General features: G+C 31.8%; 1 protein-coding gene across 2 annotated transcripts in view; it reads right to left on the bottom strand.

Annotated features, from left to right (window-relative positions):
- The window catches only part of Sycp2 (synaptonemal complex protein 2), a 56727-nt gene that overhangs the window by 36640 nt on the left and 6342 nt on the right, over positions 1 to 13745 (bottom strand). For both annotated transcript variants that reach the window (XM_010637413.1, XM_033767024.1), the window contains exons 6-13: positions 13139 to 13224; positions 12472 to 12557; positions 12186 to 12220; positions 11245 to 11387; positions 11108 to 11160; positions 10000 to 10045; positions 9306 to 9398; positions 5492 to 5552 (exon numbers count right to left, since the gene is read on the bottom strand). In XM_010637413.1, coding sequence (XP_010635715.1) covers positions 5492 to 5552; positions 9306 to 9398; positions 10000 to 10045; positions 11108 to 11160; positions 11245 to 11387; positions 12186 to 12220; positions 12472 to 12557; positions 13139 to 13224 — 603 coding nt within the window. The remainder of the gene's footprint in view (positions 1 to 5491; positions 5553 to 9305; positions 9399 to 9999; positions 10046 to 11107; positions 11161 to 11244; positions 11388 to 12185; positions 12221 to 12471; positions 12558 to 13138; positions 13225 to 13745) is intronic.

Here is a 13745-nt window from a genome sequence, read left to right as displayed (position 1 = left end):
AAGCAAGCGCGACCCGGAGTTGGACCCCGGGAACAAAAAAAAAAAAAAAAAAATTATAAGTTCAGCTTCAGAGATGAGTTTTAGATATATGAAAATGTTCAAGTTGGATAGTATTATATCCACATTTAGAGTTCACCTGAAAAATTAGAAAAACATTATTTAAAAATATATTGCGGTCAACAATAAGTATCAAATGTGAGAAAAGGATTAATATAAGGACTGACAGGTATACTGATTTTAATTATAAAAGTTATTATCTTGACAGTGGAATAATTTCAGTGAGTGAAGATGTACAACAGGTTAGAAATTAATAACCAAAAATTCAAAATTTTCAAAATTGGCTATGAATGGAAAAAAAGAGAAGACAATACAAGATCCAAACTAGCTTTACATTTTAAGATGCAGACATGGAAACTCCTATATATTCCAACAAATGTGGAAAAGAAACTATTAAGAGAAAGGAAGAAGATATATGAGACAGGTCTCATGGAGCACAGATGTGGAGAATGTGAATGAAGCATGCAGAGAGTAGATAATACCTTTTTTATTTACAGAAGAGTTTTTAAAATAATGATCTAGATGCAAAGACCTAGGGAGATGCAGGGCCTATGAAGCCAAAATTTAAAGGCATTCTTATTTTAAGATTTCATGTTTTCCTCAAATATCGTATCCTTGTGAAAGAGAGAAAAGGAAAAGGTGAAAAAACATCCTAAAGACACAATTTTAAATAGCTCCTGTTGGAGAAACAGAAGGGGATGTCCCTATGGACACAGAAGAGTGCTAAGTATCACTCAGAGTACAAAGAAATGTTGAAGACTTCCACTTTTGAGTGAAGTGTAATATATTGTGGCAGGTCACTCTCCTGCTAGAAAACATTAAGAATAATCAGATCTTTTTGATGGTACTAGGGATTGAACCCAGGGTCTTGTGCTTGCTCCTCTGCCACTGAGCTACATTCCTAACCCTTTTAAATTTTCTTTAGTTTGAGACAGACTAAGTTACCTGCGCTGGCCTTGAATTTGCCATCCTTCTGCCTCAGCCTCCGAAGTAGGTGGGATGAGAGGCATGTGCCAATATACATTTGCACTGAGCTATAACCTCAGCCCTTCCCATTTTTTATTTTGAGACAGGGTCACACTAAATTGATAAACTTCCCAGGCTAGATTTGAACTTGGGATCTTCCTATCTCAACCTCCTAGAATGCTGGGATTATAGGTGTGCACCACCAAGCCAACTGTAACTATGAACTTGTTTACAACAAGAAACTGCTAGAATAAAAGACAAACCACCAAGGATTTAACAATCAGTAAAGCCTGGAATAACAAATAGAAATCTTAGAGACTTTAAAGGCATGAATGATTTTCTCTGTATTATACAGCAACACAAGGAGATAGCCAGACTGTCAAAAGCAAGAGTTCTCTTGCCCAACTGCTCTAGGTAGGACTTCCTCTGTGTCCAAGCATAGGAATACCACAGAGTACCTCATAAATACATATAGTTACTATGTTTCTATTAAAAATTTTTTTAAAGCAGAGTTAATGCTCCATCAATGTCAAAGGCTTAGAAGAAAGTGCTGCCTGAAACAGGGGCCAGCCTGAGGCAAAAGGTTGGTTTTCTCTTCAGAGTATTTGCTGAATTTGGACTGAGTAGAGTGAGAAGCTGGAAAGCTAGGTTAGGACCCTTTAAAGGCAGAACTGTATCTTCCACAGTCTCAAGTTCAGAAGATAGAAATCCAAGTTTATAATCAACAGGCTGGAAGGGACACACGAGAAACATAGGCAAACAACACAGAGTAAATATACTAAAATGAGAAATCAAAGTAGGCTAGCATCCATGATTGCATGGAAATCAGTTCTTCATCCTAAGAAGGCAAAGCCTCTCAAGCAAAAGACCCATCTGGACTCTCTCTCTCTTTGTTTTATATATATGAAATGTTCAACACAAAGTTATTTGACATGCCAAGAAAAAACAATGAACAATTGGTTGAGAGAGGAAATAATAAACCTTAGTAGATGATCCAAAGATGATTCAGTTATAGCTAATAAATTTATGGTCTTTAAAATAATTACAGTATGCAAAAAGAGACAATATAGGAAGAAATGAATGATTTCAGAAGAAAGTTCTATGAAATTTATTGTAAAACAAGTTAAAAGAGGAAAAATATGAAAACCTGTCACAATGTGCTATGGTTTGTGCTCACCCAAACTCAGGTTGAACCTTGGGAGGTGGGGCCCAGTTGGAGGTGTTTGGCTCATGGGAATAATGGACCTCATGCATGGATCAATGCCTTCTCATATGAGTTCTCATTCTCAAAGAACAGTATTAATTACTGCCGGGGCAGGTTGCTATATAAAGTGAGTTCAGCTTGCTTGATATTCTCTTGTTTCCTCTCTTGTCATGTGACCCATTATACTTTCCTGCATGAGGCCCTGACCAGAAGCCAAGCTGATGTAGTCACTTTGGGGGAGGGGGTAGGCTTTCTAGCCCTCTGAGCTGTAGTCCCAAATAAACTTCTCTTTATAAATTATTCAGCACTGGGTTTTTGTTGTTGTTGTTGTAGCAGTAAGAAAGGACCAAGCTAGCATGAAATACTTCATGATAAGAACAATGAAGCCGGGCAAGGTGGCACATGCCTGTAATCCCAGTACTTGTGAGGCTGAGGCAGAAGGATCGCTATGAGTTCCAGACCAGCCTACGCTGTATACATAAGTGAGGTCCAGGTCAGTCTCAACTACATAGTAAGACCCTTTCTCAAAAAAAAAAAAGAAAAGAAAAGAAAAACGAGTACTTTCCATTCTAACATCTGTAAAATAGATGTCTCGTCATAATTTCTACTAACATTAACATTGTGAAGATTTTTTTTGACAGCTTCAATAAAGCAAGAAGACGGGAAGTTTCAAGGAAAACATATACAACATACAGTATGACACAATCACTGCACTTCTACCCCAAAGAAATAAAAGCATATGTCTATGTATATAGCTATACATGAATATTTACAGCAGCATTATTTTATAATAGCTAAAAAGCTGGGAACACTCCAAGTGTAAAAAACATGAATAGATTAACAAACTGAAGTATATGGAATACCACTTAGCAATAAAAAGAAAGAACTATGGATACATGCCAACATAGTTGAATCTAAAAAGAAGTATTCTGAAAGAAAGTAAACAAAAAATTGCCATATACTATATTAGTCCATTCATATAAATTACAGAAAATATAACTTATCTATGGTGAAGAAAACATCAGTGACTGCCTAGAAATGAGATGAAGAAGAAACATATTTAAAAGAACATAAAGAAGAATTGAGGTGATGCATGTATTATTAACTTGTCTGATACGGTAGTTTCATGTGTAAATATACATGTGCGGACTACTCAAACTTCTCAACCTAATGAGAGGTTATCTAAAAAATACTTTCACCTAACTTTATCTTTAATAGTAAAAATATATTTTCTCCCAAAGATAAAACAGTAAGCATTTCTATTCATTATTGTACTGAAGGTTCTATCCATGTAATAGAGATGGGGAATAAAAAAGGAAGGGCACAAAATAAAAATCAGAAGAAGCAAAATTCTATTTGCAGATTCCATGACTAGCTGACAAGAACAGCCTCCAAAATGATGAGAACTAAACAGTAAATTTAATTCTTACCAGCAAGGTGGTAAGAAACAAAGCAAATTTAAAAAAATATTCTATTTATGTATATCAGTAAAAATATTTGGGAAAAAAAAAGGGTTAGGTGGCGCATGCCTGTAATCCCAGCACTCGGGAGACTGAGGCAGAAGGATCGCTGTGAGTTCAAGACCAGCCTGGGCTACACAGTGAGTTCCAGGTCAGTCTCAACTACATAGTGAGACCCTGTCTCAAAAAAACAAAAAAACAAAAAAAATTGGAAATGAAATTAAATGTTATCTCTATAAACATTGAATACTTGAGAAGAAATTCATCAAAAGATGTGTAAAACAATGAAAACTACAAACACTGTTGAGCAAAATAGACTGAGGCAGGGATCGCTGTGAGTTCAAGACCAGCCTGGGCTACACAGTGAGTTCCAGGTCAGTCTCAACTACATAGTGAGACCCTGTCTCAAAAAAACAAAAAAACAAAAAAAATTGGAAATGAAATTAAATGTTATCTCTATAAACATTGAATACTTGAGAAGAAATTCATCAAAAGATGTGTAAAACAATGAAAACTACAAACACTGTTGAGCAAAATCAAAGATCTAAATTGGATATATACATATTTATGAATTGAAATACTATTGTTAACATGCTATTTTCCCCATATTGATACATAACTCAATCATAAATTCTGTAAGCTTTTTTGAGTGAATGATAAAAACATTCTAAAATATATGCAGACATTCAAAAGCCCTACACTTCCTGAATAACCTTGGAATACTTATAGGAGTGGACTGTAAGAATAACCATAAAAGTTCCATAATCAAAACTATGGTACTGGCATAGAAAAGAACAAATAGATCAAAATAACAGATCAGGGCACCAAGAAAAAGGCCAACTCTTATACAGCCATATGATTTTCAATAAAGGAACTAAAAAAAATCCAATGGAGAAAGGAAAGCTAGTCCAGCAAATAATCTTGGAATAACTGTATAGCCATATAAAAAAGAAATTCAATTACTGCATAATCCCATAAACATTCATTTGATAGATCATATTAATACAAATAATAAAACCTTAAAGTTTGTATACAAAACAAGAAGAACCTCTCTGTGATGTAGAATAGAAATAGGAAAAGATTTCTTAGGCTATGGAAAATAATAATCATAAAGTATGATCAAGTAGGCTTCAAATTTAAAAATCTGTGTTCACCAAAGACACCATTAAAAAAATAAACAAGATACAGACTAGGAGAAAATATGAAACCTAAAAGGACTGATATCCAGGATACATAAGAACTCCTAGTTCTCAATAATAAAAAGACAGTTCAATCAATAAAATTGAAAAATGTTACTTTACAAAGGAAGATATGTGAATGTCCAATAAGCACACAGGAAGTGCTCAATGTCACTGGTTATCAGGAAAATGCAGATTAAAAACCATAATGAGATACCTCTACATGTCCACTGAAATAATTAAAATGTCTTAATATCTGAATTTGTAATGATACCTATCTTCCAAATTATGATTTGTCCAGTAGTGTCATACAATTCTACTGACAGAGGTTGAGAAAATAGATGTTTGGATTTAATCAAGAAAATGAGATGGAAATTCAAGAGCCTTAAAAATGTCAACAAGACAGTGGTCAGACTGATCATGGGTTTTAGATTAAATAAGAAAATAAGTACAGGAGGGAACAAGGACATTAGAGGAAAATGGAGACAGGGAATTTGATGAATTTATAAATACTAGCATCTGCAAATGTTGATTTTTGTTTTTATTAGTCTAGTTCTTATCCCAGAGAAGATGCAATTTCTATTCCATATAATAATCAAGAGAGCATTATACAAAAGTTTTAGTACCTTCAACACTGTACATTTGTACTTTTTCCTCAGGCACAGTGACTGCTTCCCACTGATGATCCTTAAATTTAAAAACAGATTTTGAACATTAGTATTTTATTCCTGATTTGAAGTTCTTTAAACATCAATTTTTAAGCTATACAAGCTAAAGTTATTTTTAGAAACAGCACTAAGTAAAAAGTTTCTATATTTCTTGCTCCACCAAGTGACTACATATTAAAAATAAATGTAATCTAACTGGTTCACTCTTAAAAGAAATGATGGTACTAATTTTCATTTCTTATTCGTAATCATAAAAAGTATACAGTAATACCCTTTTCTAGCAATATTTCTACTAATATTCCTTTCTTTTTGCTTTGTTTTTGTACCAGGAATCTAACTGGGGTCCTTGCACTTACTTACTCTTCCTTTCAAATACTGTAAAGCACTCTCACTCCTCAGTTCCCGCTTATACTACTTGTCACAGGTCCTGAAATTGTAGCACTCATCAATGATTAAACTTAAGCATCAAATATTGAATGTACATGATGAATAGTAGTCTAAAATGTTTGCCCTTTCAACTATTTTCACTGAAATTTGTATAAATGATTACAATGATACTGAATTCAAAGAGTTACAGGTAGAAATTAGATACCAGTCATGGAAAATGAGACCCTAAATCCTTCTATTTTTATTGTGAAGAAAAATATAACCAATCTTTTATTTTAGGACAATTCATTCTATGCAAATTCCTTTAAATCCTTAATCTCTTTACTAATCCCCTCCACTTTTTGGCCTTGTTGAAAGCATTCATATCCTGAGGGCATCACTATCTTTCTAGCTTTCCCCAATTAAGATGCTAATTTTGCCACACCTCAAAACCTCAGTGTGGAGAGAAAAGTGCTGGCATTCTCATCTCTCTCCAAAGTTTTGAGCAGCCTCACATCTCTGTGTAAAAACAAACATACAAAAATTTTTCTGCTTTGAGAGACATGCCAAGTGTCATAGTCTACACTATCATTATATCTTCCAACTTCAGAATGACTCTTCTTCATCATATACTGAAGTACCTTGTCAGCTGTTTCAGGTTTTGTTTAATATTACGGGCACTTTAAAACAAAAAATTTTAGGACTAGAAATCATAATATAAAATCCCCAAATATACTCTTATCCTATATCATCCATATTTTCATGGTTATGTATTCAATTTTCCCTCCATTATTTTGTTTTTTCTTGCCCTTGGTTTTTTTCTTAAGTATACCCTTTACCTCACATCTCCTCTACCTCTATCTACTACCCTGCTCTATTTCCCTTAACTTGACTTCTTTACTTCTCAACAAAGATTTCAACTTTTCAGGATACCTATACTTTCATTGTTTAACTGACCCTACTCTTTCACGTGTCACCAGTTTTAACATGCTAGAAATATTTAATGTTTTCTTAAAAAAAAAAAAAACTCCTTTGCCTTGACTCATATAATACGATACACCCTCATTTCACTTTAGCTTATTCTTCAGGATATCCTTCTGGCTAGAGGTTCTTTTACCTACATTACAGAAAAACACATTTTTGTAGTTTCATAAGGGCATTCATTAAATCCCATGGATTATATTATCATCTGTACATAAATAGTTTCTACACTTCTACTTGTGGCTCAGTTCTTCTAGCTGAGTTTGAAGCCAATATATCCAACTGCCTACCAGATATCTTCAGCTAAATAGTCCAAAAATGTCTCCAACTAACACTTCAAGCTAACCTCATCCTTCCCCTATAAAATGTATCCTTCTGTGACAGCATCTCTACCCATCTAGTTACCTAAGTTTTATTAATCCTTTTTTTTACTACGAACCAGTCATCAACTTGCTCAATTCTACCTCCTTTCCATTTTTTTGCAATTCATTCATTTCATTTATCCCAACTGTAGTCACTGTGATTTCTCATGTGTATTATTACAAAAGCTTCCCATGCCTATAGTCTTGTCTCTCTTAAATTTATCCCCAGAGCCAGAGTATCTCTTACATGAATGTGTTCCCCAGGGCCTAGTATGTTTTTGACACCTAGTTCTTAATATTCATTGATGTTACCTCTTATACTCATTCACTGGCTCTACACTGCCTTTTTTCCAATGTCCCATGCATTATATGCACTAAACATGCATCTTTTGATTTATTTATTCTTGCAACAAATATGAGCCCTTGAATAGCTATAAGGAAGAAAAAGCAGGTCCTAATTCCACAAATATCATATGCCATGAGAGAACTAGACAAAAAACAAAATAATTTTAGATAGCAACAACTATTATATAGGAAATAAAACAGGGCAATGTGATATTATGTGGCTGAGTGACCAGAGAAGACTTCTATAAGAAAGTAATATTCATGCTGTAACCTAAATATGAAAGAATTAACACTCAAGGATCTAACGGAGGTATTATAGGCTGACAAATCAGGAAATAGTAAAATCTGAGATGGACGCGATCTTTCAGGGGAAAAGGAATGACAGGCTCAACACAGAGAATGATGGGAGATTTTCAGAGAAACTACCAGGGGCTGGGCATATAGGAGCCTTGTAGACCATATCAAACAAAACGAGAGTTTAAACTGCTACTATACACAGAATTATTTCTAGGTAGAATAGAGGGAATACAAGGAGAACATAAGAGAGGATTTGAAATACGTTTTTGGGAAGACCAATCCCTCAGCATCTTAATCACTGTCTAGAACATAATTCATAAATGCATTTTGTGCTTTACCTCATATGTATAATGCTACATTTTTTACTGTTTTCTGATCTAAATCAGCTAACAGTCCAATGAATGAAGGCAAGAAATGCTGTTTTCTCATAAAAATAAAATTCCTGTTTCTGAAAGAAAATTCAGTTAATATATGCTCCTAACAAACCACCAAGGAGAAACAGACTAATGAAAACTATAATGCCCCAGAAAAATAGTACAAGTTCATAGAACTAGATTGTAATATAAGCATGCTAAGAAAGTACTATAAAATAAAGCTTGAAAGTATGTGGAAATAGTAAGAAGTATTTGGCTAATTTCTCTGATCAAGTTTACCTTTATACAAAAACAGTATTCTATAAGAAACACAATAATAAGACTAAAATATCACTAGCTACAATGAAATTAGTAAATGTTATAAAGTCTCATTCAGGATTTGGTTAAGTGACTATACAGTTTAACCTAGAAATATATCAATGTACCAAATAAGAGTGTAAGCTATCACAAAACAAAGGTGCATAAATTTAGTGAACTAAAATTTACTTCCAAATGTAATCCATAAATCAATCCCTAAAGAGATTAAAGACTAGAAGACTAAAAGATAAAGATAACTGGATTTATTCAAATTGTAGTTTTAGTGGAATATCTCTATACAGTAAGTAAGTATACAAGTATCTTTTTTATTTTTTTAAAATGTGGTGCTGGGGACCAAATCCGGTGCCTTGTGCACACTAAGCAGGCAGTCTCCCATTCTACCACTGAGCCTCCCAGTCCCTGCTGCTGTCCTTTCTTAAATCAATTAACTCTGTTCACATAAATGTAACATTTTATATTATTAACATAATTTATTTCTGAAAAGCTCATTAAAATTAGTATTAAAAAATTAGCATTAACTTTTGTTCAAGAAAAGTATCAGAAATAATTTTCATTTCTAATTCATTTGCATGGTTACTATGCTGGTAAAAACTGTAAGAGCTAACGAAATTAAAGGAATGACTAGAAGACTAAATATACAAAGAAGCCTACATTCTTAAAATGAATTTAAAGTTGTTTTAAAATACATACATACACATACAGAATAAAGATGTTTTGTATAAAGCTTACATCATCTCCAGCAATGTAAAATGACAAAGTCTGGCTCCCAAGATTAAAATCAATCCAAAAGTCTTCAAGTTTTTCATCTGATGGTATATGCAGCTAAGAAAATAAACATGTAAAACTACTATATAGTATGCTTATAAAAATAACAAAATTATGTTGAGGTTATACTAATAGCCAATTTTTAAAATCATAATTGACTTCATTTTTAATACTAAAATCCAGACACTATATTCTGTAAGATAGTGTTTCTTCTATCTGTTTTAGAAGAAAACAAGTATAGCTAGGTAAAGAGAGCCAACAAGTAGAACATTTAGATAAGTTTAGAAATAATCTAAGGAAATGATATTTCAATACCTTATACAGAAACCAGCTAGCTTCAAGAAATCACAAATATTCCAAGTGCTAACAAAGTTTTAAAATACTAATGCAAATCAAATATATTAATGAGTGGTAAATCAACAATGGAATTCAGAGGACAAAATCTAAAGAGCTACAATCTTTATATTCCAAGTACTCTTGGTTATAAATATGCTGATTAATAGAATTTTTACTGGTTTTACTGGCATATACAGCATACTAGGTCAGTTGTATCTGTGATATAATTATAACCATTTTTGTGTTTTTATCAATTGTCACCTACAATTTGTCTTTGCATCAAAATTCGTCCTGTAACTAAAACGTTAAAACTTAAACTTACCTCATATTTATCAAGAAATGCTGACAAACAAGGAAATGTAAAGACCCTGAAATACAAAGTAGTTTAAAAGATTAATAAGCCTTCACAGTATAATCTTGTTTAGTCATTAAAAAATCATGCCTACAATCAAAGAGAAATTGAGCATCAGTCATAATTTTTTAAAATAAATCATTTTATTTTTTAAAAGTGTTTAATGAAAATATCTTTAGGTAGAGAAAGGTGTATTATTTTAAGGGCACTATATAACCTATCGTTTTGACTAAAATGGTTAAACCAAACTTTGTGTGTAGTATCAAATGTGAGCAGATATCACTTATACTCTTAATACAATGGAAATTTCTATAGAAACTGGAAAAAGAATAAAATGAAGAGCTCCAATAAAAATGGCTAAATTCTTAGAATTATTTCACGGTCAGATACTATTTCAAGGTATTTCATTTAATCTTCACAACAAACATAGGAGGTAGATATTATTAGTGTTCTTACAGTATAGCTAAGGAAACAGAGACAAGTAAGGTTTAAAATTTTGCTCATAGGATAGGATAATTTATTATTCAAATCCAGTCCATATGACTCCTTGTACTTAACGTCCTACCTTTCCTTAGTAAGCAAAATAAATGTAAACTCATTCATCCAGAACATCTATTATATACCCTTTCATGCTTATTTCTAAGGTTAGTTAACCTCAGAAAAACCCTACTTATAGTGTGCTAATTATAAAGGAAGACAACTTGTCTGGTATATATTTTCATTCCAGTATGTAAATGGAGGTAGTTCAAGAAATACATGTGTATAGTTTTTATAATTTGTCAAATACTAATGTATATGCAATTCTGAGTACAGTAAATCAAATTTGGATGTTCAAAACTATTTTGCATTAAATGAAAATATATTTTTCCTCTACAGAATGCAAAGCAAAATAAGTTCACAAGTAGCTTATTTCAGAATACAAGTGTAGTAATTTATTAAATGATGTTATATAAAATATTGTTTTAAGTTAAATATTCAAGCATACTTTACACTCTAAGACAGCAGAATAATTGTACTTGTAAGAGTTCAACACTGGGTGCTTTAAGCTGTGTTTATTAGTAAATGGTTATATGTTTACCTTCTCTTATCTCCCAGCATACCATTTACAAGGTTGAGAAATATCCTGCAATCCTAATTTTAAAAAGAAAGACTTTAAATTAAATAATAAAGTCAATTTAAAAATCTGTTAATTTCTGTTATTTTTATACTACTTACTGTTTCAAATTCACAGTCTCTAATTTCTTTAAATGCATTAGCAATAAAATCCATTGAAAACCACTGACGTGACAGTTGCTGTCTCTGTTTTTCTGTGGTCATTCTACATAAAGCTTCCACAAAGCCTACCTGCAAGTCATAATCTATTAAAAAATTATTAATGATGTATGATTTGAAATTATGAAAATGTATAAAAGTCCACACATTTTTATGAGGTATTAAAACACAACTAAGCAAATACTTATCTTTTATTATTTTCTTCATATGAATTAGAAACATCATTATAGGACTTACTCCATACCAAATAATAAACAAGTTTACTAATAGAAAAAATTGAAATTTAAAATAAAATTTAAAAGAAATTCTTAAATATTCAAAGTCTCTACTCATTATTAGAGATGAAATTTGCAAAGTAACTCACACATACACCATATAATGTTTACATTCCTTTTGTACAACATGAGGTTTACAGTTATCTCAGGCTACTTTAAATCATGCTTTATTCTACACATAAATCAGTGCATCAAAATTTTCTCATAAAAAACCTAGGAAAGAACATTTCAGTTCTTCTAGTAAACACGTTTAAAAAAGCCTGCCAATCCTAAGGATATTAGACACCCTAGTTTCATAAAATAACATATTATAGCACAGGAATATCATAGAACAAGTCAGCTCTATTTGAAAATTAAGTTAATATTTATAAACCATTAGGAAAAATTGTATTTATCTAACTTCTATAGTCATGACAAATTATTTTGTCCCAAATATACTTTACACATTTATTTATATTAAAGTAATTTAAAAATTGACTGTACTCAACAATTTAATTCCTTCAAGTAATCTCATCAGAGTGCAATGCTAATATCATTTTTATTAAAGGGATATTAAACACTAGTCATAAATCTGAAATAATTCCAAATCTTGAAAAAAGATACACTTACCTCCAGCATCTAAAATCTTTTCTCCCATACTACTCCTGTAAATTAAAGTAACAGATTTTATATTGAACTAGTATCAATTAAATAGAAAGCCCATGAGTTTAGGTTGGGATGAGTCACTGAAATTAACAACTAGCTAGTGTAACTAACTTTTGCAGAAATGTATAATTATATTAAAAAGCAAAGCTTATAAGTTTCAATTATTTAATGCATATTCATGGTTGTCTTTTTAAACATTCTTTAAATTCCTGACTTAAGCAACTAATAAAATACAGTACAAATTTATTACATGAGAGTTAACATTTCTTGGTTAGAAAATATTTTCCTGGCATCTTGAGACAGGTTGTCAAGCATAGCATTCATTTTTTTTAAAGTCTAGAAAAGAAAAAAATAAGATAATTAATTTTATATTCAGTAAAACATTAAGTATTTAGGCACATACGCATTTTATGCAGGGAATGGTTTGGGGTGTAGGAAAAGATATAAAGTATATATTCTTTGCATATATGTAAAAGCAGTCAATATTAACTAGCATAAACTAAAAGATCAAAAATAGAACATAACTCTTATACTTAAAACTTTGCAAAATGAGACATTTATTATTATTCTACTTTAAGATCTACGGAGGCCAAAAAGTTATTTTATTTTTATTCTTAAATTTATATGCATATACATATATGCAAGAATGTAGGTTATTTCTGACATTAAATACTTAATAATCCCTAATATCTGGATAGTTGTAATTTATTTTTATGAGTTCTAGGCATACACAGACACATATGGTTATGAATTTCAAATAGGAAATATGGTCTTATAATGAATTATTAAGACAATAGAAATACATTCCAAAATTTAATTTAGTCTAAGATAAAAATAACTTAATTTAGTGAGTTACTATCGCATTTGTTTCACTTTCTTATTTTTAGGTTTTTAAAAGACAGTCAAATGATTTTTACCTCCTGCTGAAAACAAATATTCACTCTTGAATCAATAACCAAGGCACAAATTCGAGGTATGAAACTTTCCACTATTTGCCTTTTACCTGAATAAAAGTGTTAAATTAGTAATACATGTTAATTACAAATCCTTTTGAAAGACAGTCTTTTTCTTAGTCCAAGGAATGGCTATACTAATTTACTTCTGAATAAAGCCAAATGGCCAGAGCATCAGTAAACATAAGATAAACCCAGATCCAGCTTCTCATTTCAGGCACATAAGGAAATATAGTTCAAAACTGTTTCTATTTTGAGGCTTTTTGGAAAACTGGCATCACTAATTTTTACTCATAGCTCAAACTTATTTTTTTGCGGGGGATGGTGGGGGGTACCAGGGATCAAACTCCGGACCTTGTTCTTGCGAGGCAGGCAGTGGCACCACTGGGCTAAAATTCCCCAGCCCTCCTCAAATATTCTTGTACTTAAAAAGACTGTTAACACACCTTGTCTTTGTGAGTATGTAAATGATCTGAGCTATAACCCATTTCAAAAGATGACACTTTATCAATACTGAATATATTCAGAGACAGAGGAAGTTTTACATGCTCTTTCATAATGCACTTTTTTT

This window comes from Fukomys damarensis, unplaced genomic scaffold (assembly GCF_012274545.1).
Source record: "Fukomys damarensis isolate Sample0158 unplaced genomic scaffold, DMR_v1.0_HiC HiC_scaffold_22, whole genome shotgun sequence".
Taxonomy (NCBI): domain Eukaryota; kingdom Metazoa; phylum Chordata; class Mammalia; order Rodentia; family Bathyergidae; genus Fukomys; species Fukomys damarensis.
Note: the sequence above shows the minus strand (reverse complement) of the source record. Positions and strands in the feature narration are given on the sequence as shown.